We start from the raw sequence: 26,353 nt of genomic DNA on the forward strand, positions 1-26,353 counted from the left end.
TTTGAAGACAGACAAGCGGCAAGACACACTGGGTTCATGCACAACAGCCAACTTTTATTGAGTCCTCCTTTACTTATATAGAGTTGAAGCTCCGCGCGGCCAATCCCTATGGGCTGAACCGGTTGACACTGGCCAACCAGCCAATAGATGCTTGCGTCCCCAACGGCCTGGGCCTGCTCTCCAACAGTCCACACTGGTCAGATTGCATAACCTTCCGGTCAAGGTGCTTGTATAATTTCAGTTATATCTTAATTATTTCAGTTATAGAAGAGGGAGTTATAAAATGGGATTAATTATTATTGTGAGGCCTTCAGGCCAGGTGCTGACCACCACAATAATTCCCCCTTTTTGTTTTTAAATATAAAAGCAGCATCTGTCATCCTGTCTCCAGGGCCCTTGGAGACAGGGTGACAAACATGGCTCAACAGGCCTAGGCCCTTTCAGCCAGAGATGGATCCCGTTGTATCATTGGTGATGTAACAATCATATTCAAAAGCTGTCAAATGGGATTACCAGTGATACAAACTCTCCAAGTGGCATGCAGCAGGCTTATGAACGTAAAAGTTACAACTTAACAACTTAACTCTATGAACAGGAAACTTTAGGACCATGAGAAACTTAGAGCTGGAACACCTTGATGGAAGAAGGTGTGTGAGGCTTTTGCCTGTGCAAGTGTGTCTGGTTGTGGTGCTGTCCTGGCAGGGCTATCAGCACTGTAGTGACAGTGACAATATCGCAGTGTTCCAAAGGGGGAGGATGGCTCTGTGTCTCTCTTCTGGTCTCTCTCACATCCTTTGTTGCTATACATCCTGGGGACAGCTCCAGCTCCGGTAATAGCGGCGTGTCTGCTGCTGTGGCAGCAGCGACATTAGGACTTCATGGTCCACCGCTATTTCCAGGCGTGACGCTTAAGCGGGGATCAGGCGCCTCTGACAGCGTGTCTGTCTCGGGCGAGCGTTTTTGTGATGGCTGTGCAGGCGCGTTCAATGTAGCTGCAGGACGCTCTGTTTCCACAGAAACTTCGCAGCCAGCACCGCCAGGCATGGTCACAGAATGCCTGCTGGTAGTGGCTCGGCAGTGGCCAGAGACTTGGCAGCAGCTGGACATGGTCCTGCAGTGGCCAGCTTTAAGCGCTGCTCTGCAGCCGTGGGAGGCAGGGCACAGAGGGGCTGGAGGACACTTGTTTCATGTAGCGCGGCCATGAGGGGCGGCTCCACCGTTTGGTTCGGTGGCAGCGCTTTCCATAAACTGTATGTCCCAGCATGGGCACGCGGTGTGGCTCCGCACGGCCGCGTGGCGCTGCATGGGGGAGACGCCCCGGCATGGGCTGGCAGCGCAGCCCTGCTTGGTTGCGGAACGCTCCCCGGAGGCAACGTCCTGGCACAAGCCAGCAGCGCAGCCCTGCTCGGCCGAGGTGCTCTCTTGCGCACCCAGTGCAGCATCCACACCTCCTGCTGCCTCTCCCGGTGCCCTCTCCTCGCTGCCGGCCTCAGTGGGCAGCGCTCGCAGTATTCCCAGCATCATCCTTGCATTATTCTCAGTTTTTAATTGTTTTAGCAAGTCCACTATAAGCCTCCAAGCCTTTATCACATTAATGGCTGTCTCATTTCCTATGGAGGCTGCTTCGATTATAGTTTTGCCAGCCCGCTTCCACTTTTCCAGTCCCCTCGGAGATGTCTAGTCTGTGGCTCTTACACCATGTGATTAAGGCTGTTAAAGCCTGTTTGTCATATTTTATCCCTTTTTTTGTTAAAAACGAAGTCCACAGCTGTAGTACGGGGTCTTTCAGTGCTGAAACCCATGCACTCATGCTGGCAATGTCTCCCAATTACAAAAAAGGAAAAAGAAAAAAAAAAAGTAGAAGGGAAGGTCCGGACCAAGCATGGCTATCCCGCCGCTCTTCACAGCTCAAAGGCTGCGGGCAGCTCTCCCCGCTGCCCCGCGGCTATCCCGCCGCTCTTCACAGCTCAAAGGCTGCGGGCAGCTCTCCCTGATGCCCCGTCTGTCTCCCCGCTATACCTGCGGCAGCTCTTGTATCATGTCCAGGAGTCACCAATTGTCGCAGTTTCGAAGACAGACAAGCGACAAGACATACTGGGTTCATGCACAACAGCCAACTTTTATTGAGTCCTCCTTTACTTTACATAGAGTTGAAGCTCCACGGGGTCGATCCCTATGGGCTGAGCCAGTTGCCACCCAGCCAACCAGCCAATAGCTGCTCGCATCCCCAGCCGCCTGGGCCTGCTCTCCAACAGTCCACACTGGTCAGATTGCATAACCTACTGGTCAAGGTGCTTACATGATTTCAGTTATGTCTTAATTATTTCAGTTATAAAAGAAGGAGTTATAAAATGGGATTAATTATTATTGTGAGGCCTTCAGGCCAGGTGCTGACCACCACAATAACCATCACCACCAAGAAGACCAGCTGGAGAGGATCACCGGGACACCAGTGGGATGCACAGATGGTGATATTTTCTTTACTCTGTCTCTGTCACTCTCTTTCTGTCCCACCACCTACTTTCTATGTCTTTCTCTTCTTTTGTCTCTCTTTTCTTTCTCTCTCTCTCTCTCTCTCTCATATTTACTATCAAATAAAACCAATACTACTGTCACTGGCATATGGTCTCGACTGCACCTTAATTTGGGCAGAGGCATTTCTAGTATCTTTAAAACCAGATCATGACAACGTGTCCGTGTACAATATATGGGAGAGATTTTGTGTGTATTGATCCATCAGACATTGTAAATACACGTGCAAGTCACAGACACAGATTTGGTTTAAATCATCCAGAATACATTTCTGATGAGGTGGCAAGGGCTGGGTGTAGCCATGCTGGCCTGGCCAGGCCTTGTGGGGAGGTGTTGCCCTCCCAAGCCAAGCCCTGGCAATTCCCCACAAGAGCTGGTGAACACGAGCCAAGGGGCTGGCACACGGCAGGGTCCTGGGGACGGGGACAAACCCACTGGGAGCTGCAGGGAGGCCTGAAAACCCCACTGTGCCATGGTGGGTGGGAGTGGGGGTGGGAAGGGAGAGGTGGAGACCATGGTCAGAGGAGCAGCTGCAGGAGCAGCCCCAAGGCTCCCAGCTGCCAGCCCTTGGCCAGCACAGCCAAGCCCAAGCAAGCCCCAGCTGGACCCCCCAGCCCCATTTTCCCAGTGCAGGAGCTGTGCCAGAGAGCAAAGGCCGGCGTGGGCGATTGTCCCGGGGCACTCGCCGTGCTGGAGCTACCGGGGCTGGCTGCGGGAGGGCCTCACCGGGGCGTATTCTGTGCTGCTGTTCAGCTCCTGCCTGCCAGGCTTTAGAGGGAAAAGGAAAGCCTGTTATTTCAGCTGCTGGCTGCAAGCCCTGCACAAACCTCTGGCCCTGGGGTAGAGGAATGCTGCAAGGAGCTGGGCCTTTCTTTCAGTTTTGGTTTGATTTTATTTCCCACGTGGAACCCCCAGATTTTTGTATCTGACATTTCAGCATAAGATGTTTATACAGGGAGAATATTTGCAGAAGATGCTGAGAAAATTCAATAAAGTGGTTTCATGAAAAAATATCTCGGAAATGTCTATTTCTGCCAATGCTTCCTTTTGGCTCTTAGCGGGTATGGCCCAGTGGGACTCCCCACCAAGCCACCAGCACAGACCCTGACACTCACATCCCATCCCCAGGGCACTGCTCCCTGCTTTGGCACCAAGGCTGTGCCCAACTCACCCTGTTGTGTCCAACGTGGGCGATGGTGGAGTCTGGTGGGGGCAAAAAGCACAGAGTGAGCCCTTGCTTCCTGTTCTGGGAGGGAGAAGCCCCATCCTGCCTTTGAACAGCAAATTCCCCAGAGTCAGGACTGAATCCCCTGCCCTGTGTCCCCCTAATCTCACCCCACTCCTGGCAGCAGAGGAAGCTGCCCTTCCCTCTGTGGATGCAGAGCAGGGATGGGGGGTCTGTTGTCACCTTTCTTCTGCAGGCAGGAGCTGGGCCGTGCGTGCAGGGAAGGAGCAGAGCAACGGCGTGGGGAGAGATCTGCCCTTGTGCCATGGGCAGTGGTTTTGCAAATGCCACTGGGACATGAACTGCTGGGATTGCGTGTGGAATTGGGAAAGGTCCTGCTGTGAGAGGAGGGATGGAGAGCATGGAAAGGGGGTTTGGGGCAGGTCCCTGCAACTCAGTGCAGCTCCTGAGGCTGCAGCAGGGCCGGCCCATGGGCTCAGGGATTCTGGTGGTGCTGGAGGGCAGCCAGGCCACAAGAAGGGGGTCCCACAGAGAGAGGGGGCTGTGGGTCACCTGTAGGAAAGTGTTGGTACTCACACTGTATTTCATTGTCCTCGGTCACTTCGGCCTCGTGGCTGGGAACTTGCTGCTGCCTGGAGAGAGTTGGGGAAAGGGATTTGGGGTCTGTGCCCAGACTGTGATGAGCCCATTGGAGTCATTGCCGTGGATGATTCTGTCTTGCATCAGGTCCATGGCTGGAGTCAAGGTCAAGGCAAGCCCTGCTCCTCCCTGCCTGCACCATGGGGGAATCCCCCCACGGGCACAGACCATGCTGCCCCTGGACAAGGACCACCCCGGGGAGCCGGGATTCCCCCGTCTCCATCAGCCCCAGCCCCGCAGCCCCCAGGGATTGCTGCTCACCTTTGGCATCTCTCTCTGCAGGCCCCTGCAAGGAAAAGAAAGGCAGAGGTGGGAGGCAGAATTCCTGCACAGCTCTGGCTTTCCCTGCTCTGGGCTGTGCAGTGAAGATGATGGGCTGAACCTGCACATCTCACTGGCAGAGGGATTTTTCTGTCCCAGCCTTCACAACCCTGAATCCCCTTTCCCAGCCTGGTTTCTCCCAAGCTCTCAGCAGCTGTGCTCAGCCAGAGTGTGGAGCAGCTGTGCTGGCTGCACTCAGGGCAGCTCAGAGCCTCAATCCTTGTTCCCAGAGGATGGGAGCCAATGTGTGCCTGGGGCAGGGATGCATTTGGTTTCTCTCTACACATTTTGGCATTCAAGGACAGTCATTCCTTTGGTAAAGTTTTTGTCATCTCTGCAGCTTTACATCTGTCAGTGACAAAGGAAAAGCCTGAGAAGCTCAGCTTTCTTTGATATGGGGTAAAGAGCTGACCATCCTCAACCAGCAGAGGTCAGACAGCAGCAGCCCTGCATCAGGATGCATCTCAAGCCTCAATATCCAGAAATCACTCACCTTTCCTCACAAAAGAATAGGTGGTTGCAGCCAGAAGGAGGAGAGAGATGACCACGAGCCCTATCATGATGTCTCTGTAATTGGTCTGGAGGCACATTGGAGTGATATCTGTGCACAAAGAAGATGTTGGGAAGAGGATGTGTTATGGGGAGTAAAAGAGGAGAGAAGGATATGCCCTTAGAGCCAAGCCAGGTGCTGGCTGATGAACCTCCCAGTATCCTGGTGTTGGCAGCTGGGCAGCCTTGGCCCAATGCTGAGGGACATTGGGTGTGAGGGAGGGAATCACCAGCAGTGAATGTCCCTGCCTGGGAGCTGGACCCGCTGCCTGGGAGGAGAAAGGGACAGGGAGAGAGTCTGCAGCTGTCCCACGTCCTGCACAGGATGAGACACTGTGGGGACCCCCAATCCACCCTCTATCAACTGTGGGGATCAATAAATGAATGCCCTGCTCAGCTGTGGCTCTGCATTAGCTCTGGCACCACCACTCTGCCCTTTCTGTGATGCTGGGGCAGGAGAGGAGCAGGATGCTCTGCTGGGACTGGCAGGAGTGTCCCTGGTGCCCAAGGCTGTGCTGAAGTGCACCCTGACCCCCAGCATCCCAACTGCCCAGGGACATGCCATGGGGCAGGGCAGGGTCCCCTCCCTCCCCTGGGGCTTGGGGGATCTGGGAATGTTTCCTGTGTGTGCCCCAGTGCCACGACTCACCTGTGACCCTCAGGTTTGTGGGAGCACTGAGGACAGAGTTCCTTACTCGGTTGCTGTTGTCCTTGTACCAGTATCCACATGTGAATGTCCCCACACTCCCACTCATCACAGTGAAGAGCATGTAGTAGGTCCCCTTCCCCTTTTGGGCTTTCAGGCTGTGCACCTGCACCCCATCCTTGCAGAAGAAGATTTGGGTGGGAGGAGACTTTGGGAAAATTTGGCACCGAAACAAAACCTGTTCTCCTTCCTGTACTGCACCCAACGTGGCATTGGTGTTCAAGAAGAGGGAAGGAGCTGGGAGGTCACCTGCAGAGAGGGCAAAGGGATGGACCACGACAGTGTAAACTGTTTCAGGCCTGGAAAATGGCTCAGATCTGAGAGGGGAAGACTTTCCTCTCTAGGGGTTGTAGCAAGGCATTTCACTCCCCCCAAGAGCTCTTTTGTTGTTTGTTAACCAGTCAGGTAACTCAAACAGGACAAGCTGTTTGTAGTGAGTTGTTTTGGTGCCAAGGGCTTAACACCAATCTGGCCTCTCCCAGCTGCCAATAAATGTCTCACTGTTGAAGTGAGATTTAACAAGACAAGCTGGATTTCTGACTGACTGACAGTCACTTTAGCACTGTAAAAGGCACAGCAAAGTTTCAGAAAGTAGAAATCTCCTACACGTTTCCCTGGAAATGTCTGGAGATTCTCCCTGAGCAGGGATGCAGCTTCACAGTAACTCCCCTGAAGGCTGAGTGAAGGAATCCATGTACATTATTGTCATTTCGTTGTAGGTGACATTTGAGTCCTTATCAATACTATTTGTTTTGTTAGCTTTAATATAAGTACCTCAGGATCATGCACTGTTTTATGTTGTACTGTAATATTCTACTAGTCCTTTTTAGTTCAATACTCGGGAGTAAGTAACTCTAATTAAGATCTTTCATCTGTTATATTTTCTCTTTCAAATAATTAATTAATTTTTATAAATATATCTGATTTGCCATCATTAGAACTTGCAAGCCCAAGTGATTCCTTAAATTTAAACTGTTGCCAAAATCTGAGGCTAAGGCAGGATTTGTCTTTAGCTTCCACTGGCCCTGTGACAGAGCTTCACACATGGGGAAAAAAGCCCTTCTCCCTTCCCATCTCCAGCCCCACACAACTCCCTTTACAGGACCTATTCCTGTACTCACCATGCCCTGGGGAGCTGCAGATGTCCTGGGCCATCACAGCAGCACCTGCACCGTCGGGCACAGAGGGGTTTGGTCAGATGGGCAGCAGCCCAGCTCAGCCCTGTGACCCTGTCCATGTTCCCACTGCTGATTCTTGGCTGGGCCAGCACCTTCCCACCCATGCAGCTCCATCCTGCATCTCCTTTGTCTCTGGGCGTGACATCTCCCCAGGCCCATTTTGGCTGGGTTTGTGCTTCCAGGTGGATGCCTTTGGCTCCCTAAAGCACTTCAGCATCTGCCAAGTCTCGCACTATGACCAAAATACTTACCATGGCCAAGAGAATTATCTCAGATGGGCACTACACATTTTGGAGAGAAATTTAATTGCATTGGAACTTCCTTACTCTGAGGGATGTTTCCATAGGCTTAATTTGTGTCTCTAAATGTACCTGAATGACTGACCTGGTCAAAAATTTCTGATCAGGGCTTGGAACCATCTGGTCTAGAGAGAGATATCCCTGCCCCTGGCAGGGGGGTGGAATGAGATGATCCTTAAGGTCCCTTCCAACCCAAACCCTTCTATGATTCTCTGATTCTCCAGCCTTGAACAAACTTTGGAGTATCAGTAAGAAAATGAGAATAAAAGCTTCAAAGGAAAAAAAAAGCAATGACAGTTGATTCCAGTGCATAGAAGATGTGGGAAATATGCTGAGTGTTTGGAAAACATGGCAGCTTGGAAGAAAAATACAAAAGACAAGTCAGAGCCGTTTTTAATCCTATTTTCCCAAGATGAGCCAAATTTATTCAAGACAGCAATTGAGAGGGAGCAGGACAGCCCTTCCAAGTGCTGCATCACAAAGGAACAATTGATTGCCTAGTACAAAGATTTTTCTTTGTTTTAACACAGGAAAAGCAATGAGGAAAGGCCAGGTCTGCTCTGTCCTGCAGGAATAGTGTAAGGCCAGCCTGGGGTTTGCTGTGCAGTCACAGCCCAGGATCTCAAGGCTTGGGGAGGGTTTAGTGATTTTAACACAAGGCCCTGAGCTCTCCTGGTGCTTGAGGTGGGAGGGTTCCTCTCCCAAGGAGGCAATTGTGGGATATTTACAGCTCCAGGCTGAGCTGTGGAGGTGGAACCTGGAGGGCTGCAGGCACTTGAACTGCAATTTGTTCTCCTCTGGTTGCATGCCTCTCTCCAGAGGATGCTGTTGATCCCATCAATCCATGCCAAAACCAGTAGAGGGATGTGCTGGGCAGCTGGACTGTCCCCCTGTCAGGGATGCAGGATTTGTACAGGGGGATGAAACTGCCTTGGGACAATTTGGGCAAGGTGTCAAAGCTCCTGTGCTGAGCTCCCCACCATCCTGTTGTAGATGCCGTGTGACTCTGGAGAAGGGAGGGGAGGTTGGACACAGAGATCCAGGAGGAAGGAGGGAAGCGTGGCCTGCAGGGCTGCTGAGCGGGGCAGGACAGGGCCCGTGCCGGGCCCAGGGCAGGCCCCAGGGGAAAGGGTGTGTGGAGCAGCCGTGCAGCACTGAGGGGCAGAGCTGCTCTGGGGAGGGCAGCAGGACCAGTGCTTCCTCCAGCTCCCATGCACCTCTGAGCAAAGGGGGTAATCTCCAATTCCTCTAAAGTGGTTCTGTTCATAGTGTGAGACTTGGCAGATGCTGGAGCCCTTTTTAAAGCCAGAAGCATCCACTGGAAACAATGAACCCACCCAAAACAGGCTGTGCTGCAAGAAAGCTTCTTCCATGGCTAAGACCCAGGAGGTGCCATTGCTTTGGGATGGTTTGAGCTTGGGGCCTGCTGATGCTGAGAGCCCATACACACAGCTGTCCTACAGCTGGACACCTTCCCGCCCCCAAGCATCCCAACTGCCCAGGGACATGCCATGGGGCAGGGCAGGGTCCCCTCCCTTCCCTGGGGCTTGGGGGATCTGGGAATGTTTCCTGTGTGTGCCCCAGTGCCATGACTCACCTGTGACCCTCAGGTTTGTGGGAGCACTGAGGGCAGAGTTCCTCACTTGGTTGCTGTTGTCCTTGTACCGGTATCCACATGTGAATGTCCCTGCGCTTCCCACTGTCACAGTGAAGAGCATGTAGTAGGTCCCCTTCCCCTTTTGGGCTTTCAGGCTGTGCACCTGCACCCCATCCTTGCAGAAGACGATTTGGGTGGGAGGAGACTTTGGGAAAATTTGGCACCGAAACAAAACCTGTTCTCCTTCCTGTACTGCACCCAACGTGGCATTGGTGTTCAAGAAGAGGGAAGGAGCTGGGAGGTCACCTGCAGAGAGGGCAAAGGGATGGACCACGACAGTGTAAACTGTTTCAGGCCTGGAAAATGGCTCAGATCTGAGAGGGGAAGACTTTCCTCTCCAGGGGTTGTAGCAAGGCATTTCACTCCCCCCAAGAGCTCTTTTGTTGTTTGTTAACCAGTCAGGTAACTCAAACAGGACAAGCTGTTTGTAGTGAGTTGTTTTGGTGCCAAGGGCTTAACACCAATCTGGCCTCTCCCAGCTGCCAATAAATGTCTCACTGTTGAAGTGAGATTTGACAAGCTGGATTTCTGACTGACTGACAGTCACTTTAGCACTGTAAAAGGCACAGCAAAGTTTCAGAAAGTAGAAATCTCCTACACATTTCCCTGGAAATGTCTGGAGTTTCTCCCTGAGCAGGGATGCTGCTTCACAGTAATGTAGATACAAAAATGCTGTTAGTGAGGATTTTCTTGCTATTTTCTAAGTCCGTGAGAGACTTTTCTCTCTCACAGAAGAGGTGGCAGGGAATGTAAACAACCAAGCCACCTGCAACCTTGGAAAGTCTTGTTTATGGTATAGTAGAAAAATATTTTGATAATGCATGTTTTAGGATTTTGGCCAATCACCCCCAAGGGGTGGCTGGTCCTTTGTCCAATTAGACTATGAAGAAAAAAGTCTTTAAAAGGTTTGTAAAATAATTAAATAAATCAATCTTGCTGCACAATTCCTGCCTGCTGGATCTTCTCCTCCTCCCTATGGCTGCGGGACATGGTGATATACCGTAGGAACTAGGCTTGCGGTAATATTTGGTGCTGCCCAACATGATTCTGTACTCTCTGACGTGTCCTGCTGCTGCGAGCCAAGCTGAATTCCTGTAGAGGTGCACGGTTCCCCTTCCCCCCCGGGACCGGGAGGTCAGACAGGACTGAGAAATGGCAAACAGCAGCTCACAAACCGATCCTGTGGTACTGGTCTGGAAAGGTGTGTTTAGCATATTGCGCACCTCCATTCCTGAATACTCAGTTCTGGAATTATTAGACTGGGCTACTTTAAAAGGGATTTCCATGGACAGAGATACTGCCCTGGACTTTGCCTTATGGCAGGAACTTGGATGTGCTGTCTGACACGAGCGCCCGACAGGGGAGCCGGCAGCGTTAGAATTATACAAAACCTGGTGGTCGTTATTTATTCTGCTGACAGCCCTTGACTGTGATAGCAGGGCTGGATCGCCTGTCTCGGTGATGAGTGACGGAGGAATGTCCGAGGGGGGCCCCGCTGACTGGGCTTCCGGGGCAAATGATGGTGGATTTGGAATAACCCCCCCGGCTCCACAGGCAGAGCCTGCGCCGGCTCACCCTGCACAGTCGCAGGACTCTGCGGCCCCCAGGGACCCCGCGCCACCAGAGGCGGGGGGGTCAGGGCAGCGAGAGGGTGCACAGCCTGCCTTGCTGTTCGGCTGGACGGCAGCCACTGCTTATCCAGGGCCGCAGATCAGCGGGTTAGCAACTTGGACGCCCAGAGAGCCTCCTAGTTCGCTTCCATATGCACCTGGATCTGGCTTCTTAGCAGGCATAGCGCCGGGCGTGCCTGCTCCGGGTCTGCCTGGCTGTGCTCCTCTGCCCTCCCTGGCGCTGGACTGTTCTGCGCAGTCACAGAACCGAGCCATGGACCTTTTAATGCAGCATCTGCCTTTTCTGACAGAGCTGCCGAACTTATCCCGAAGGATGGAGGAACTGCTCAGCCTGTTAGAGCGGTGAATGCCCGAGCCCGCGCCGCCAGCGCCGCCCGCGCCCCCCCGCCAGCCGCGGGAGACACGGCCCTGAGCCAGCAAACGGCGCGGCCGGCGGCGAAACCGGGAACAGCGCTGCCGCGGGAGAACCTGGAAGCGGCAGCAGCTGCTGAGAGGCGGGCAGAGGCGGCGGCGCCGGGAACGGCCCCAGAGAACGGACCAGCGGCGGAGCCGGGCGCGTCCGCGGAGCGCCGGCCAGAGACGGCGGCGCCGAGCGCGCCCGGGGAGCGCGAAACAGCAGCGGAAGCAGCGACCGCGCCGAACGCGGCTGCTGTGCGAGAGACGAGCGCGGCACCGAGCGCAGCCATAGCCCCAGCAGCGGCAGCAGTTCCAGTACTGGCTCGGTCAGAACTGGCCGGGATGGCCTCCCGTAAAGAAACTGCTGTAAAAACTGCTGCACAGCCAGCTGCAGTCTGTGCTGTCTATTCTGGCTCTGGCGAACTTAGCCAAAGTGCCCCTCCTCCCTGCACATTTCTGTTCACTCCCAGCACCCCAAAGTTGCCTTTGCCTGATGATTCCTCGTCAGGCAGTGAGGCAGATGAGGTTCTGGCCCCAGGTCGTCAGGCGGCTGTAGCTGCGCAGCGAAGAAAAAGGCGGCGCCGGTCTCGCCCCTGGACCTTTCAGGACTGCACGGTAACTGTACGTCCGACGCATTATAATCGCTTCCCAGAGTCTCTTAAGATGCAAGCATTGGGGGAGGGTGACTGGAGGTTATTAGAAGTCCTTGGACTGCGAAATAGATCTGAGGATTCTGGGGGTAACCGGGGAGCTGTTACACTCCATCCGCAGGCTGTGCCAGAAGTTCAGGATGGTAGTGGTTCCCCAAAAGAGATCCAAGCTTTCCCAGTGTATAAGGCTCTCCCAGATTCAGGAGAGCATGACAAGCATGAGGTAATTGCTTGGAAAGTTGCCCAGGACCTCCAATCCAAGGTGGCACAATATGGGCTAGGTTCTGCTGAGGTTATGCAAATAATAAGGGTGATAAATACAGACTTGCTTTCTCCATTTGATATCAGACACTTAGGTCAAATTCTATTTCAGCCTGTACAATTTACACTTTTTGAAAAAACCTGGAGAAAGCTGGCTGGCAAGACTGCATTAGCAAATTTGCAGCTCCCTGCTGCTGATCCTAGACAGACAGCAGGAGTGGATGCTTTGATGGGGACTGGTCCCTTCTCTGATCCCAGTCTACAGGGTAACTTGTCCTCTAGTGTCCTGCAGCAAGTTCAACAGGTCGGCATGGCTGCCCTGTTGAAAACCATAGAGTTGTGAGCGCCTAGAAAGTGATATACTGAAATAGTTCAAGAGAAATCAGAGTCATTCCTCTCTTTGGTAGAGAAAGTCGCTGCTTCTCTCGAGAAGCAGGTTGAGGATGACTCAACAGTTGTCAAGACAGTTGTTGTTAAGGCAGTTAGTGAGAGATAACGCAAACGAGGAGTGCAGAAAAATCATAGATGCTTTACCAGGGGATCCTGAGGTAACAGACATGGTCGAAGCCTGCGCTAAGGTGGGATCGGGGAACCAGAGAAGGTCTGCTTTGGCTGCGTTCCTGCAGCCTGTTCACACATCTTCTGGTCGTGAACCAAAGCAACCAAAACAGGTGAAGAAACAGAAGCAGCTTAAGCCGAGCCAAAAAGAGAACACACCGATCCCCCAGTGCAAGGGGTGTGGCAGGCCAGGGCATTGCATGGGCTACTGTAGGTCCCGGACTCATGCCGATGGTCGGCCTTTGTCAGGAAAATTCCGCTGGGGTGCAAGGAGGGGGAATTGCTCTCTGATGCAGTTGCTCCCCCAGAGAGTGGCACAGGTACAGGCACAGGCCTACCCAGGACCCTAGAGACGGCACCCAGGGATCAGAGGGCACCCACGGATCAGACGGGTTTGACGTCCACACCGCAGCCGCAGTCGTCTTAGACTCTAGCGGTATTTATAAGGTTCCCTTGGACACATATGGACCCTTAGCCCGGGGATCCAGCGCGATGCTGGTGGGAAAACCTGACGTTGCCCATCAAGGAATCTTAGTGCACTCAGGAGTTATTGATGCTGACTTTAAAGGTCAGATTTGTGCTATGGTCTCCACGCAAAAACCCCCTGTAACTATTCCTGAAAAGACCTGCCTTGCTAAATTAGTGCCATTTAAGTCTTGTGTCTCCAGGATAGAACAACAAACTCACAAAGATAACGGCAGTGGATCTACGGGACTTCCGCAGGCCTTCTGGACTGCAGACATCTCTGACCAAAGGCCACAGATGACATGTACCCTGATCCTGCCGAATGCCCGTCCACCCCGGACTCAGCTTCGAGGTTTGATTGATACTGGTGCTGATGTAACTATCATCTCCTTCTCTGCATGGCCTCCCTCATGGCCTTTACCCCCAGTGGGATCGGCCATCGCAGGATTAGGAGGAACCACACAGAGCTATTTAAGCGAACGGCCTATGATGGTGAAGGACTCAGAGGGGCACACAGCTACAATTAGGCCTTATGTTGCTACCACTCCCCTTAACCTTTGGGGGCAGGACGTGTTGGCAGCTTGGGGCGTACGGATTGGGACAAAATCTTTACCAGGGGTCACTGTGTGTAAGGGCGCACAGCATCCTACACTGCCTTTGTGGTGGTTGATTAACACACCAATCCGAAGTCAGACTCTGCTCAGTTAGTTGAATTAAGGGCTGTTACCATGGCATTTCAGCGATTCTCACAGGAACCTTTGAATTTGGTTACTGACTCTGCTTATGTAGCAGATATCACCCAACGCTTAGATTGTTCACTTCTGAAGGAGGTGAACAATGCGGCTCTGTTTTCGCTGTTGCAAACCTTGTGGTCTGCGATTCAAGCTCGAGTGCATCCGTATTACATTCTGCACATTCGAAGCCACACCAATTTACCCGGGTTTCTAACAGAAGGCAATGCCAGGGCTGACATGCTGGCCAACCCTGCGTGGGTAGGGCCTCAGCCTGACAAAATTGCACAAGCCAAGGCATCGCACGGTTTCTTCCATCAAAGTGCACATACCCTGCAGAAGCAGTTTCATTTAACGCCAACTGAGGCGCGCGACATTGTCAGTGCTTGTGCCGACTGTCACGGACTCGCTGCGCCTTTGCCAGTGGGGGTAAACCCCAGAGGGCTAAAAGCCTTGCAGATTTGGCAAACGGATGTAACTCACATCCCAGAATTTGGGCAGCTGAAATATGTGCACGTGTCTATTGACACTTTCTCCTCGGCTATGTGGGCTACTGCTCACACTGGAGAGAAGGGCCGTGATGTCATTGCCCATTGGAAATTGGCTTTCTCAGTCGTGGGAGTGCCAGCTTCTGTGAAAACCGATAATGGTCCTGCCTACGCCTCGGAGAAGACGCAGCAGTTTTTACACCTATGGGGTGTAGACCATACCTTTGGTATCCCACATTCTCCTACTGGCCAAGCCATTGTCGAACGCGCTCATGGTACCTTGAAGCGTGTTTTGGACAAACAGAAAAGGGGAATGCATGGAGAAACTCCACAGAGCCGACCAGCAAAAGCTTTGTATACAATTAATCACCTTACAGTACCACAAAATTCAAATAATCCTGTTATTCTGAATCATTTTCTCTCATTGCAGTCTGCAGGCGACAGACAGCTGCCCCGGGCAAAAGTCTGGGCACGGAATTTGCTCACTAACCAGTGGGAAGGCCCACATGAGCTTATCGTTTGGGGTCGTGGGTATGCTTGCGTTTCCACAGATACTGGGATACGGTGGCTACCTTCAAAATGCGTTCGCCCTGACCTGAGGCACCAGAGGCAGAACAGGCAACCTCCAAATGATGACCAGAACGCCAACCATCCAAATGGCGACCAGAATGTAGATCATCAGCCTAATGACTCTTCTGATGATGACCAGGATGTCGACCATCAGTGATGCCATGAAGATTTTTTGCCTTTTCTTTTATACCCCTGTTATACCTTTTTACAGCTTCTGTATTCCTAGTGCTTTTTGCCTACATTCTTGGACCTGTTTGTTAAACTAAGAGACGAAACATTTTAGAAGCTTCGTAGCTAGGGATCAGTGTGCCCCAGACCCCAAGGTCCTCTCCAGAACATATTCTGTAAACCAAGATAGAACCATCCAGGGGAAGGTTCCTTGGGGAGGGGGGGCTCACTTGAGCCTCTCATTGGGGAATCTTTGATAGATATGCTAATTAGTAAAGCCTATAGTGTTATACCCAATGTTGGGGGGGGAGGGGGAAGAAAGACACGGACACAGAGATAGATTCGGCGGGGTGCATCTCGATGCATACGACCTAGACGTGTACACCTAAGGATCCTTAAAATAAATACCAAGGTAAAATCCCTTTTCCCCTTCTAACCGTGTATGCCTCTTGATTTTAAGACCAGGAAAAGGCATCAGTTGCTGGCGACCACGAAGGGACCCTAAAGACCTTGAAACTCGCAGTCTTGGGTTGGAACACATCTTGCTTTGCCCCTCTCTTTGCTGGCAAATTACAGAGGGGCCGGAGCAACAATCTAAGACTGTGACCAGGACTTTAGGACCCAGCACGGAAAGGCAGAAGCACGGAAAGAGGTGAGTGAAAAGGGGATCAGTACCACTGAGACTGTGCTGGCACTAGGGAAGGAGATCTCCAAGGGGGTTGGAAAGGTTGGGGGCATAAAAGCCCACAAAAGGGGAAAGCTTAAACTTTTCCCCTGCAAACTGTGGAAAGGAGGGGACGCCCTCCGTGGAGTCCACAGGAGCCCAGAGGCTGCACCCTACGCAGCTGCAGGAGTGGCTCAGAGGTTGGTTGGTTGGTTGGTTGGTTGGCTGGTTAGTTCAGACGATGGGAGTTGTGGGTTCGAATCCTGTTAAAATCAGATTTTCGCGCACACGCATTTACTGCTTGCTAAAACTAGTTGCTTTTTAGTATTTTAAAGTGCTGTTTTGAAGTGTTTGTGTAGTAACCTAGATAAACTGCCTGGGAAATCGGAATTCCAAGGCCAGATTGCAGGCTGAATTCCAGAATTAAGAGCTTTCCTCTGGCAGAGTTTTCCTGTCTGTGAGAAAACATGGGTGGTGTGAATGAAAAAATCCCTCCTAACAGCCCGTTGGAGCTGATAATAAAGCACTAGAAATGGCTGACAGGGCGAAAAACTACTTTAGACACGCGAGAATTGATCAGGCTGTCCACACGGGTTTGGCCGACTTTAAAATTAAGTCAAGGAAATTGGCCTTGCTATGGGAGTTTGGAAAATAACATCATTAATGACCTGATGGTGGAATTGAGATCATTACGTAGGTTTGATGAACTAAGACATGCAGAACTTTTTACTATGTATTTGAACAGGGAAGAAGCATATGTGGTAGACAAAAGTAATATGGAAATGACTTTGAGGAAGAGAAAAGGAAAGAAAAAGCTGCAGCAAGATGACTCGTATACTAATACGGACAGAGAAACCGATATGACAGATACAGATATGGTAGCACCAGCTTTGCGCAATGGGGGGGGGGCGGGTCTCCCCACCCTGTTCAACCGCCGGGGCAGCCCGTACAGGGGGGGGATGTGGGAGCAGTGGCTCCGCCGCCACTGCTGCCGCCACCGCCGCCACTGTCCCCGCCGCTGTCCGAGCGGGGGCAGGGGAGGGGGCGAGTGGCCAGCTCCAAGCCGGAGGAGCAGCGTGGGGCCCCCCCACCCCCATCCTCGTCAGGGGCGGAGGGCGGGCGCGGAGGCAGGGAAGGGGTGGATTGGCCGCTGCCCCCTGACTTTTCCAGAGGCAGAGATGGGGAAGGGGGAGGGGAAGGGGCAGGCTGGCCGCCTTTCCCCGAGTACCCTGAACACAGGAGCGAAGGTAGAAATGGACACGGGCAATTGCGGCGGCATTCCCCAATACAGAGAACCGCAAGTTTCCGAGCCAGAGACAGGAGGAGCCGCTCTCTCTCCCCACCCTGCGGCACAGGCAGTGTTAAAGCTGAGGGCAGATGGGATGGCCCCGACCCAGGCAGCTCTTACAGAGCTAGGGACGGGAGAACCTGCTTGCAGCCCCTGCCTCCCTACCCCTCCACTGCCGCAAAGAGCGAGACAGTTCCTGATCAATATTCGCCTGCAACAAGTTTTAAAACCAATGAACCAATTTCAATTAAAAGCGAATGGGATGATTTTGATACAGATGGTTCTCACAGGGAGGGAGGTAGAAGGAGGGGCAGGATAGCCCGAGAAGCTATGAGAGCAGTCAGTCCCGTCGCTAAACACACAAGGTCCAAAACAGATAAAGGGGGGGAAGAAGAACTTGCATTAGAAGCACCTCTGAGACAGGCTGCAGGAAATCAAGGAGCCATTTATATAAAAGTACCGTTTTCTCTCGGAGAATTACAGCAGTGGAAAAACTCAATTGGGAAGTACAGGGACAACCCAGAGAGAGTAGCTATGCGTGCAGAAATGGCCGTAAAATCCCAAAACCCAGATTGGGTGATCTAAATGTTGTGCTGGATGAATTATTGGATAAAACAGAGAGAGAAATGGTCAACAAAGCTGCTATATCTGCTATAGAAACTCAAATTGCAACTGGGAGTCTTCAAGGGTCAGTTAATGACATCTATCCCCTAGCAAACCCTGGCTGGGATCCCAATGTCCCAGAACAGATGGAAAAGCTGAAGCGATACCAAAAATGGGTGGTTGTTGAGTTAACAACGTATTCTGTGTTAAATACTTTAAAAGGTAAACTGAGTCAAGACGCTGTGAATGTGATTGGAGCTACAGGGGTAAGTGAAACAAGGCCTTTTTTCCAACCTTTAAAATTTAAATTGGGAAAACACTGGGTCACTCACCAGTTCCTGTATATGCCAAATTCCCCAATGCCATTATTGGGCAGAGATTTATTGGAAAAATTGGAAACAGAAATTAAGTTTTCAAAGGAAGGGGGAGTGAAAGTTATAATCCCAGAATCTAAAATTATCGAAGCAGCTGCTATACTTGTACAGGAATGCCATGGAAAAATTCCCAAAGAAGTTGAAGAGGCAGTCATTCAAATAGTGTGGGCCAATGATTCTCCTGGGAGATCCAAAAAAGCTGAACCTGTGAGTATTACACTCAAAGCAGGGGCTACACCAGTAAGACAAAGACAATATCCTCTGAAATTAGAAGCTCGTAAGGGATTAGTACCTGTGATTGAAAAGTTTCTCAAATTTGGGTTGTTAGTAGAATGTGAATCCAGGTACAACACACCAATCTTGCCAGTAAAGAAAGCTGATGGTAAAAGCTACAGGTTGGTACAGGATTTGAGGGAAATCAACAAGATAACAGAGGACATACACCCAGTGCTAGCAAATCCTTACACACTTTTGACAACACTAACAAATGAATTAGGGTGGTTCACTGTTTTAGATCTCAAGGATGCCTTTTTCTGCATTCATATTGCATAAGAATAGCCAAGAACTCTTTGCTTTTGAGTGGGAGAATCCAGAAACAGGGAGGAAGACCCAGCTCACCTGGACAGTTTTACCACAAGGATTCAAAAACAGCCCGACCATATTCGGAAACCAGCTGTCAAAGGAGCTTGAGGACTGGAGGAAAAAAGAACCAGGAGGAGCGGTTCTCCAGTATGTTGATGACATCTTGATAGTGGCCAAGACACGAGATGACTGCATCAAGCTCACTGTAAGTCTGTTGAACTTTTTGGGCCAAAGTGGGTATCAGGTCTCAAAAGAGAAGGCACAGGTTGCCAGGGAAACAGTAGTATACCTGGGCCTGGAAATTTTCTGTGGACATCAACAACTCAGCAGAGAACGGAAGGAAGCCATCTGTCGACTTCCAGAGCCCCATACCGTAAGGGAGATGCAGGCCGTCCTGGGAACGGTAGGTTGGTGTCGCCTGTGGATATCAAACTACGGTATACTGGTGAGACCTTTATATGAGGTCCTTAAAGCAGCTGAAAAGGGGACAATCATGTGGACAGAGAATGCCAGGGCTGCATTTAAACAACTGAAACATTCCTTGATGTCAGCCCCAGCTCTGGGGCTGCCGGACCTGACTAAACCTTTTGAACTCTTTACACATGAGCGACTGAATGTTGCTCTGGGGGTACTGGCACAGCACCTTGGAGGCCAGCGAAGAGCTGTGGCCTATTTCTCAAAACAACTAGACAATGTAGCCCAGGGTTGGCCAGGATGCTTGAAAGCTGTGGCAGCAACAGTCCTTCTGATACAGGAGGCCCGTAAATTCACCCTTGGGCAGCACATTGTCGTGTATGTACCCCATGCAGTGATAAACGTGCTGGAGCAAAAGGGGGGACACTGGCTCTCCCCTAGCAGGATGCTCAAATACCAATCTGTGTTGTTGGAACAGGATGATGTTACTCTAAAGACAACTTCTGTGGTAAACCCTTTTTTTTTATCATCTACATTACTTGACAGTGTGTAGATGTGAGCATGATTGTTTCCAGACAATAGAGGAAACTTATTCCAGCAGACCAGACCTGAAAGATGTTCCTTTGAAAGATCCAGACTGGGAATTGTACACTGATGGGAGCAGCTTCATGAGAAACGGTAGGAGGATGACCAGTTATGCCGTAACCACCTCAGATAAAATCATTGAGACAAAAGCCTTGCCTCCAGATGTATCATCACAGAAGGCTGAACTCATTGCACTACCGAGAGCTCTAGAACTGAGTGAGGGGAAGAAGGTGAATGTAGGGACTGATTCCAAATATGCCTTCAGTGTTGTTCATGCCCACGGAGCTATTTGGAAGGAATGTGGCCTGCTGACTGCTCAAGGTAATGAGGTTAAGCATGCTAAACAAATTCTTACACTTTTACAGAGCATTTGGAAGCCTACAGAAGTGGCAATCATGCATTGCAAGGGTCATCAAAAAGGGAAAACAGCCCCCGAACTGGGAAATCGTTTTGCTCACAAAACAGCCAGGGGGATTGCAGAAAAAGGCATTTTTGCAGCGGTACCACAGAAAGAGATAGATTTGTCATCATTTACCCCAAAATACGATCAGAGGGATCACCAATTAATTAAGTTCCTTAAGGCTGAAATCAAAGAAGGTGGGTGGGCTGTTACCCCGGTAGGACAAGTCGTAGTTCCACCCCTGATCCTTCGGGAAATAGCCCAACGAGAGCATGAAAGTACCCACTGGGGAACAGAAAATCTTTTAAAACATTTGAGGAAAGTAGTGATAGGGAGAGGAATGACTGATATTGTACAATCTGTAACAAGCAAGTGTGAAACCTGCTGTAAAAACAACCCTGACACAAGCAAGAGAGTTGTGTTAGGAGTGACAAAGACAGGAGATCTCCTAGGAGATTATTGGCAAATAGATTTTGCTGAGATGCCACGCAAAGAGGGATGCAGGTATATACTGGTACTGGTTGACATCTTCAGTGGATGGCCTGAGGCTTTCCCCTGTCGCAGCAACACAGCAAAAGAAGTTGTAAAAGCTTTGCTTAATCATATAATACCAAGATTTGGGGTTCTTTTGGGAATGTCATCAGATAGGGGACCACATTTTGTTGCAACAGTGGTTGGGGAAGTTAGCAAGATTTTGGGACTTACCTGGGACCTGCACACACCATACAGGCCCCAGGCAAGTGGCAAAGTTGAACACATGAATGGGACCCTCAAAACTCAGATTTGCAAGATTTGTCACGAGCCATCCATGACATGGGTTCAAGCCCTGCCCGTAGCCTTGCTGAGAGTCCGCATACAGACAAGGCGAAGGGACAACATCAGTCCCTATGAAATATTATATGGCAGGCCATACCAGGTTCCATATATCCCAGGGGAAATTCATATGAGAGGTAAAAATGATTTGCAAAAGTATTTAATGGCTCTGAGTTCCACTTTGCAGAAGCTCCAGAGATTCGTCGTGTTCTCCAAACCAATAGGATTGGACACAGCTGCTCATCCATTCCAGCCTGGAGACTGGGTCTACATCAAGTGCTGGGACAGCGACCCCTTGCAAGCCAAGTGGAAGGGACCATTCCAAGTTTTGCTGACCACTTTTACTGCGGTCAAGGTTGCTAGCAAGGGACCGTGGATTCACTACTCCAGGGTGAAGACAGCTTCTGCTCCCGAAATCATCAAGAAGACAGAGATTGATATAGATCAGAAAGATGCAGTCTAAATTGTTTTTTACATGTTTGCTGTTTGCCCAACTGGTAACCATGGTTCAGGGTTCACCCCATGATTTACATAAGACTGTGGTCCAAAATGTGTCCAAAATTCTTAATAAGAGCGATTGCTGGATCTGTACTTGGTTACCGCCCCTAGATGGGAAGGGTCACTGGCCATTGATTGGCATTTTAATAGAAGAATTAAGAAAGATTTGGATGAAATTTGGAAGGGAACTCAAATTCTACATGAAGTAGTTTCTAGAAATAACACCTTAAAATTTGATCATATTTTTGATACCCTCACCTCATGGTTACCAAACTGGGCCTGGGTAAAAGAAATACTCATAATAGTTGTAATTGTAGTTATTATCTGTGTAATTGCCTGTGGAGCAGCCGGTTGTGTAAACCGATTCTGCGGGTAAAAAAAAGTAGAGTAGAGACTAGACAAGATAGAGTTTTGTTAGTCTCTAAAAGGGGGGAAATGATGCCATGAAGATTTTTTGCCTTTTCTTTTATACCCCTGTTATACCTTTTTACAGCTTCTGTATTCCTAGTGCTTTTTGCCTACATTCTTGGACCTGTTTGTTAAACTAAGAGACGAAACATTTTAGAAGCTTCGTAGCTAGGGATCAGTGTGCCCCAGACCCCAAGGTCCTCTCCAGAACATATTCTGTAAACCAAGATAGAACCATCCAGGGGAAGGTTCCTTGGGGAGGGGGGCTCACTTGAGCCTCTCATTGGGGAATCTTTGATAGATATGTTAATTAGTAAAGCCTATAGTGTTATACCCAATGTTGGGGGGGAGGGGGAAGAAAGACATGGACACAGAGATAGATTCGGCAGGGTGCATCTCGATGCATACGACCTAGACGTGTACACCTAAGGATCCTTAAAATAAATACCAAGGTAAAATCCCTTTTCCCCTTCTAACCGTGTATGCCTCTTGATTTTAAGACCAGGAAAAGGCATCATCAGGCAGATGGTCCTTCTACAAGCAGAGACTGGGATGGTCCTTCCACAAGCAGAGACTGAACTTTAAATTTCTTGTTATGGGGTCAGATAGTTAAAGCCTTAAGGACATATTTAGAATTAATAACTGATGTAGATTTCTATTTAGGATTAATAGTAGGGTTGTTATCTTATAAAACAAAAAGGGAGAATTGTAGATACAAAAATGCTGTTAGTGAGGATTTTCTTGCTAGTTTCTAAGTCCGTGAGAGACTTTTCTCTCTCACAGAAGAGGTAGCAGGGAATGTAAACAACCAAGCCACCTGCAACCTTGAAAAGTCTTGTTTATGGTATAGTAGAAAAATATTTTGATAATGCATGTTTTAGGATTTTGGCCAATCACCCCCAAGGGGTGGCTGGTCCTTTGTCCAATTAGACTATGAAGAAAAAAGTCTATAAAAGAGTTTGTAAAATAATTAAATAAATCAATCTGGCTGCACAATTCCTGCCTGCTGGATCTTCTCCTCCTCCTCCTCCCTACGGCAGTGGGACATGGTGATATACCGTAGGAACCAGGCCTGCGGTAATACAGTAACTCCCCTGAAGGCTGAGTGAAGGAATCCATGTACATTATTGTCATTTCAATGTAGGTGACATTTGAGTCCTTATCCATACTATTTGTTTTGTTTGCTTTAATATAGGTACCTCAGTATCGTGCACTGTTTTATGTTGTACTGTAATATTCTACTAGTCCTTTTTAGTTCAATACTTGGGAGTAACTCTAATTAAGATCTTTCATCTGCTATCTTTTCTCTTTTAAATAATTAATTAATTTTTATAAATATATCTGATTTGCCATCATTAGAACTTGCAAGCCCAAGTGATTCCTTAAATTTAAACTATTGCCAAAATCTGAGGCTAAGGCAGGATTTGTCTTTAGCTTCCACTGGCCCTGTGACAGAGCTTCACACATGGGGAAAAAAGCCCTTCTCCCTTCCCATCTCCAGCCCCACACAACTCCCCTTACAGGACCTATCCCTGTACTCACCATGCCCTGGGGAGCTGCAGATGTCCTGGGCCATCACAGCAGCACCTGCACCGTGGGGCACAGAGGGGTTTGGTCAGATGGGCAGCAGCCCAGCTCAACCCCGTGCCCCTGTTCATGTTCCCACTGCTGATTCTTGGCTGGGCCAGCACCTTCCCACCCATGCAGCTCCATCCTGCATCTCCTTTGTCTCTGGGCGTGACATCTCCCCAGGCCCATTTTTGGCTGGGTTTGTGCTTCCAGGTGGATGCCTCTGGCTCCCCAAAGCACTTCAGCATCTTCCAAGTCTCACACTATGACCAAAATACTTAACATGGCCAAGAGAATTATCTCAGATGGGCCACTCCACATTTTGGAGAGAAATTTAATTGCATTGGAACTTCCTTACTCTGAGGGATGTTTCCATAGGCTTAATTTGTGTCTCTAAATGTACCTGAATGACTGACCTGGTCAAAAATTTCTGATCAGGGCTTGGAGCCATCTGGTCTATAGAGAGATATCCCTGCCCCTGGCAGGGGGGTGGAATGAGATGATCCTTAAGGTCCCTTCCAACCCAAACCTTGCTATGATTCTCTGATTCTCCAGCCTTGAACAAACTTTGGAGTATCAGTAAGAAAATGAGAATAAAAGCTTCAAAGGAAAAAAAAAGCAATGACAGTTGATTCCAGAGCATAGAAGATGTGGGAAATATGCTGAGTGTTTGGAAAACATGGCAGCTTGGAAGAAAAATACAAAAGACAAGTCAGAGCCAATTTTAAATCTATTTTCCCAAGATGAGCCAAATTTATTCAAGACAGCAATCGAGAGGGAGCAGGACAGCCCTTCCAAGTGCTGCATCACAAAGGAACAATTGATTGCCTAGTACAAAGATTTTTCTTTGTTTTAACACAGGAAAAGCAATGAGGAAAGGCCAGGTCTGCTCTGTCCTGCAGGAATAGTGTAAGGCCAGCCTGGGGTTTGCTGTGCAGTCACAGCCCAGGATCTCAAGGCTTGGGGAGGGTTTAGTGATTTTAACACAAGGCCCTGAGCTCTCCTGGTGCTTGAGGTGGGAGGGTTCCTCTCCCAAGGAGGCAATTGTGGGATATTTACAGCTCCAGGCTGAGCTGTGGAGGTGGAACCTGGAGGGCTGCAGGCACTTGAACTGCAATTTGTTCTCCTCTGGTTGCATGCCTCTCTCCAGAGGATGCTGTTGATCCCATCAATCCATGCCAAAACCAGTAGTGGGGTGTGCTGGGCAGCTGGACTGTCCCCCTGTCAGGGATGCAGGATTTGTACAGGGGGATGAAACTGCCTTGGGACAATTTGGGCAAGGTGTCAAAGCTCCTGTGCTGAGCTCCCCACCATCCTGTTGTAGATGCCGTGTGACTCTGGAGATGGGAGGGGAGGTTGGACACAGAGATCCAGGAGGAAGCAGGGAAGCGTGGCCTGCAGGGCTGCTGAGCGGGGCAGGACAAGGCCCGTGCTGGGCCCAGGGCAGGCCCCAGGGGAAAGGGTGTGTGGAGCAGCCGTGCAGCACTGAGGGGCAGAGCTGCTCTGGGGAGGGCAGCAGGACCAGTGCTTCCTCCAGCTCCCATGCACCTCTGAGCAAAGGGAACAATTCCCAAACCCTCTCAGGGGGTTCAGGCCATAGTGTGAGACTTGGCAGATGCTGGAGCCCTTTTCAAAGCCAGAAGCATCCACTGGGAACAATGAACCCACCCAAAACAGGCTGTGCTGCAAGAAAGCTTCTTCCATGGCTAAGACCCAGGAGGTGCCATTGCTTTGGGATGGTTTGAGCTTGGGGCCTGCTGATGCTGAGAGCCCATACACACAGCTGTCCTACAGCTGGACACCTTCCCGCCCCCAAGCATCCCAACTGCCCAGGGACATGCCATGGGGCAGGGCAGGGTCCCCTCCCTCCCCTGGGTTCTGGGGGGCCTGGGAGTGTTATCTGTCTGTGCGCCAGCGCCATGACTCACCTGTGAGACTCAGATTCTGGGAAGCACTGAGGGCAGAGTTCCTCACTCGGTTGCTGTTGTCCTTGTACTGGTATCCACATGTGAATGTCCCTGCGCTCCCCATTGTCACAGTGAAGAGCATGTAGTAGGTCCCCTTCCCCTTTTGGGCTTTCAGGCTGTGCACCTGCACCCCGTCCTTGCAGAAGACGATTTGGGTGGCAGGAGATTTCCTGCCAGTTATGCACCGAAACAAAACCTGTTCCCCCTCCTGTGCAGCAGCAGGGCTCATTTGGAAGGCAGGAGCTGGGAGGTCCCCTGGAGATGAGGGCACAGGGATGGCCTGAGAGAGTGTTGCTGATGCAAGTGCAGAATCTGGGAGGGGAAGAATTTCCCACACATGTGGGAAAAAAGCCCTTCTCCATTCCAATCTCCAGCCCGACACAAATCCCTTGATGGCACCTATTCCTGTACTCACCATGCCCTGGGGAGCTGCAGATGTCCTGGGCCATCACAGCAGCACCTGTGGGGCACAGAGGGGTTTGGTCAGACGGGCATCAACCCAGCTCATCCCCGTGCCCCTGCCCATGTTCCCACTGCTGATTCTTGGCTGGGCCAGCACCTTCCCACCCACTGTCCTGGGGTGAAGCACCCTTCCTTATTTTTTCCCAAGTTTTTTGGCTTTTTCTCAGGAGAGAAACAGAGAGTTAAAATTCTCTGCTGTTTAGTCAGCTCGCTAGCTGAGGCAAGAACTTTCCTTGGACTGTTCTGCTCCAATCTGGATCACCAGCACCAGGAGGTGAATGCCACAGGCTGGAGGGGCCATACCCTAGCTCCGGAGAGAGAACAGCCACACCTACAGAAGGACTTGGAATTTCACCAGGTTCTCTCCACAGCAAGAGGTTTTATTATTTAGCACGATTCTGTTCCCATGTGTTTGTTAATAAATAGGTTTTTCTCCCTTTCATTTTCCTCTGAGGAAACTTTTTTTTCCCCCAAACCTGGAGGGGGAGGGATGGCTGTAACCTGCCTTCAATCAGAGAACATTCCATTTGGACAGTCCTCTGAATTTGTCTCAAACTGGGACACTCATGTGGCTCCATCCTGCATCTCCTTTATTGTAGGAACCCAGAGTGCCGAGAATATTTCTCTGCCTGTTTTTAAGGGTTCTTACCCCCCTGAACAACACTGTTTTAACCTCCAACCTTGGAAAAATTACCAATGATCAGACAAGAACTAGAAAATACAGTGGTGTGAATTAGGTGA

The 26,353-nt window shown here is 50.4% G+C and overlaps 2 protein-coding genes across 3 annotated transcripts in view; one reads left to right on the forward strand and one right to left on the reverse strand.

The window, feature by feature from the left end:
• Positions 1 to 26,353, forward strand: part of LOC116437155 — a 207,828-nt gene that overhangs the window by 40,456 nt on the left and 141,019 nt on the right. The gene's annotated exons all lie outside the window — the stretch shown is intronic.
• Positions 2,707 to 25,809, reverse strand: LOC116437169. 2 transcript variants are annotated; one of them, XM_032094778.1, is made up of 8 exons: positions 25,566 to 25,809; positions 25,112 to 25,405; positions 5,458 to 5,496; positions 5,172 to 5,279; positions 4,619 to 4,643; positions 4,295 to 4,350; positions 3,704 to 3,735; positions 2,707 to 3,300 (listed from the first exon to the last, which is right to left on the reverse strand). In XM_032094778.1, the coding sequence occupies exons 1-8, from the start codon at positions 25,597 to 25,599 to the stop codon at positions 3,229 to 3,231; spliced, it is 660 nt and encodes a 219-aa protein (XP_031950669.1). In that variant the 5' UTR covers positions 25,600 to 25,809; the 3' UTR covers positions 2,707 to 3,228. The 2 variants fall into 2 exon arrangements, with proteins under 2 accessions (XP_031950669.1, XP_031950668.1); XM_032094777.1 differs by having other exon boundaries at positions 25,112 to 25,462.

The sequence above is a fragment of the Corvus moneduloides genome, chromosome 33 (assembly GCF_009650955.1).
Source record: "Corvus moneduloides isolate bCorMon1 chromosome 33, bCorMon1.pri, whole genome shotgun sequence".
NCBI lineage: Eukaryota > Metazoa > Chordata > Aves > Passeriformes > Corvidae > Corvus > Corvus moneduloides.

Coding starts and splice junctions, on each gene's coding strand:
- LOC116437169 (XM_032094777.1), bottom strand. CDS start 25,599: ATGGCCCAGGACATCTGCAGCTCCCCAGGGCATG. Junction 25,463..25,565: donor CTGCAGCTCCCCAGGGCATG/GTGAGTACAGGA, acceptor TTCCCCTCCCAG/ATTCTGCACTTGCATCAGCA. Junction 4,351..4,618: donor TGCAGAGAGAGATGCCAAAG/GTGAGCAGCAAT, acceptor AACTCTCTCCAG/GCAGCAGCAAGTTCCCAGCC.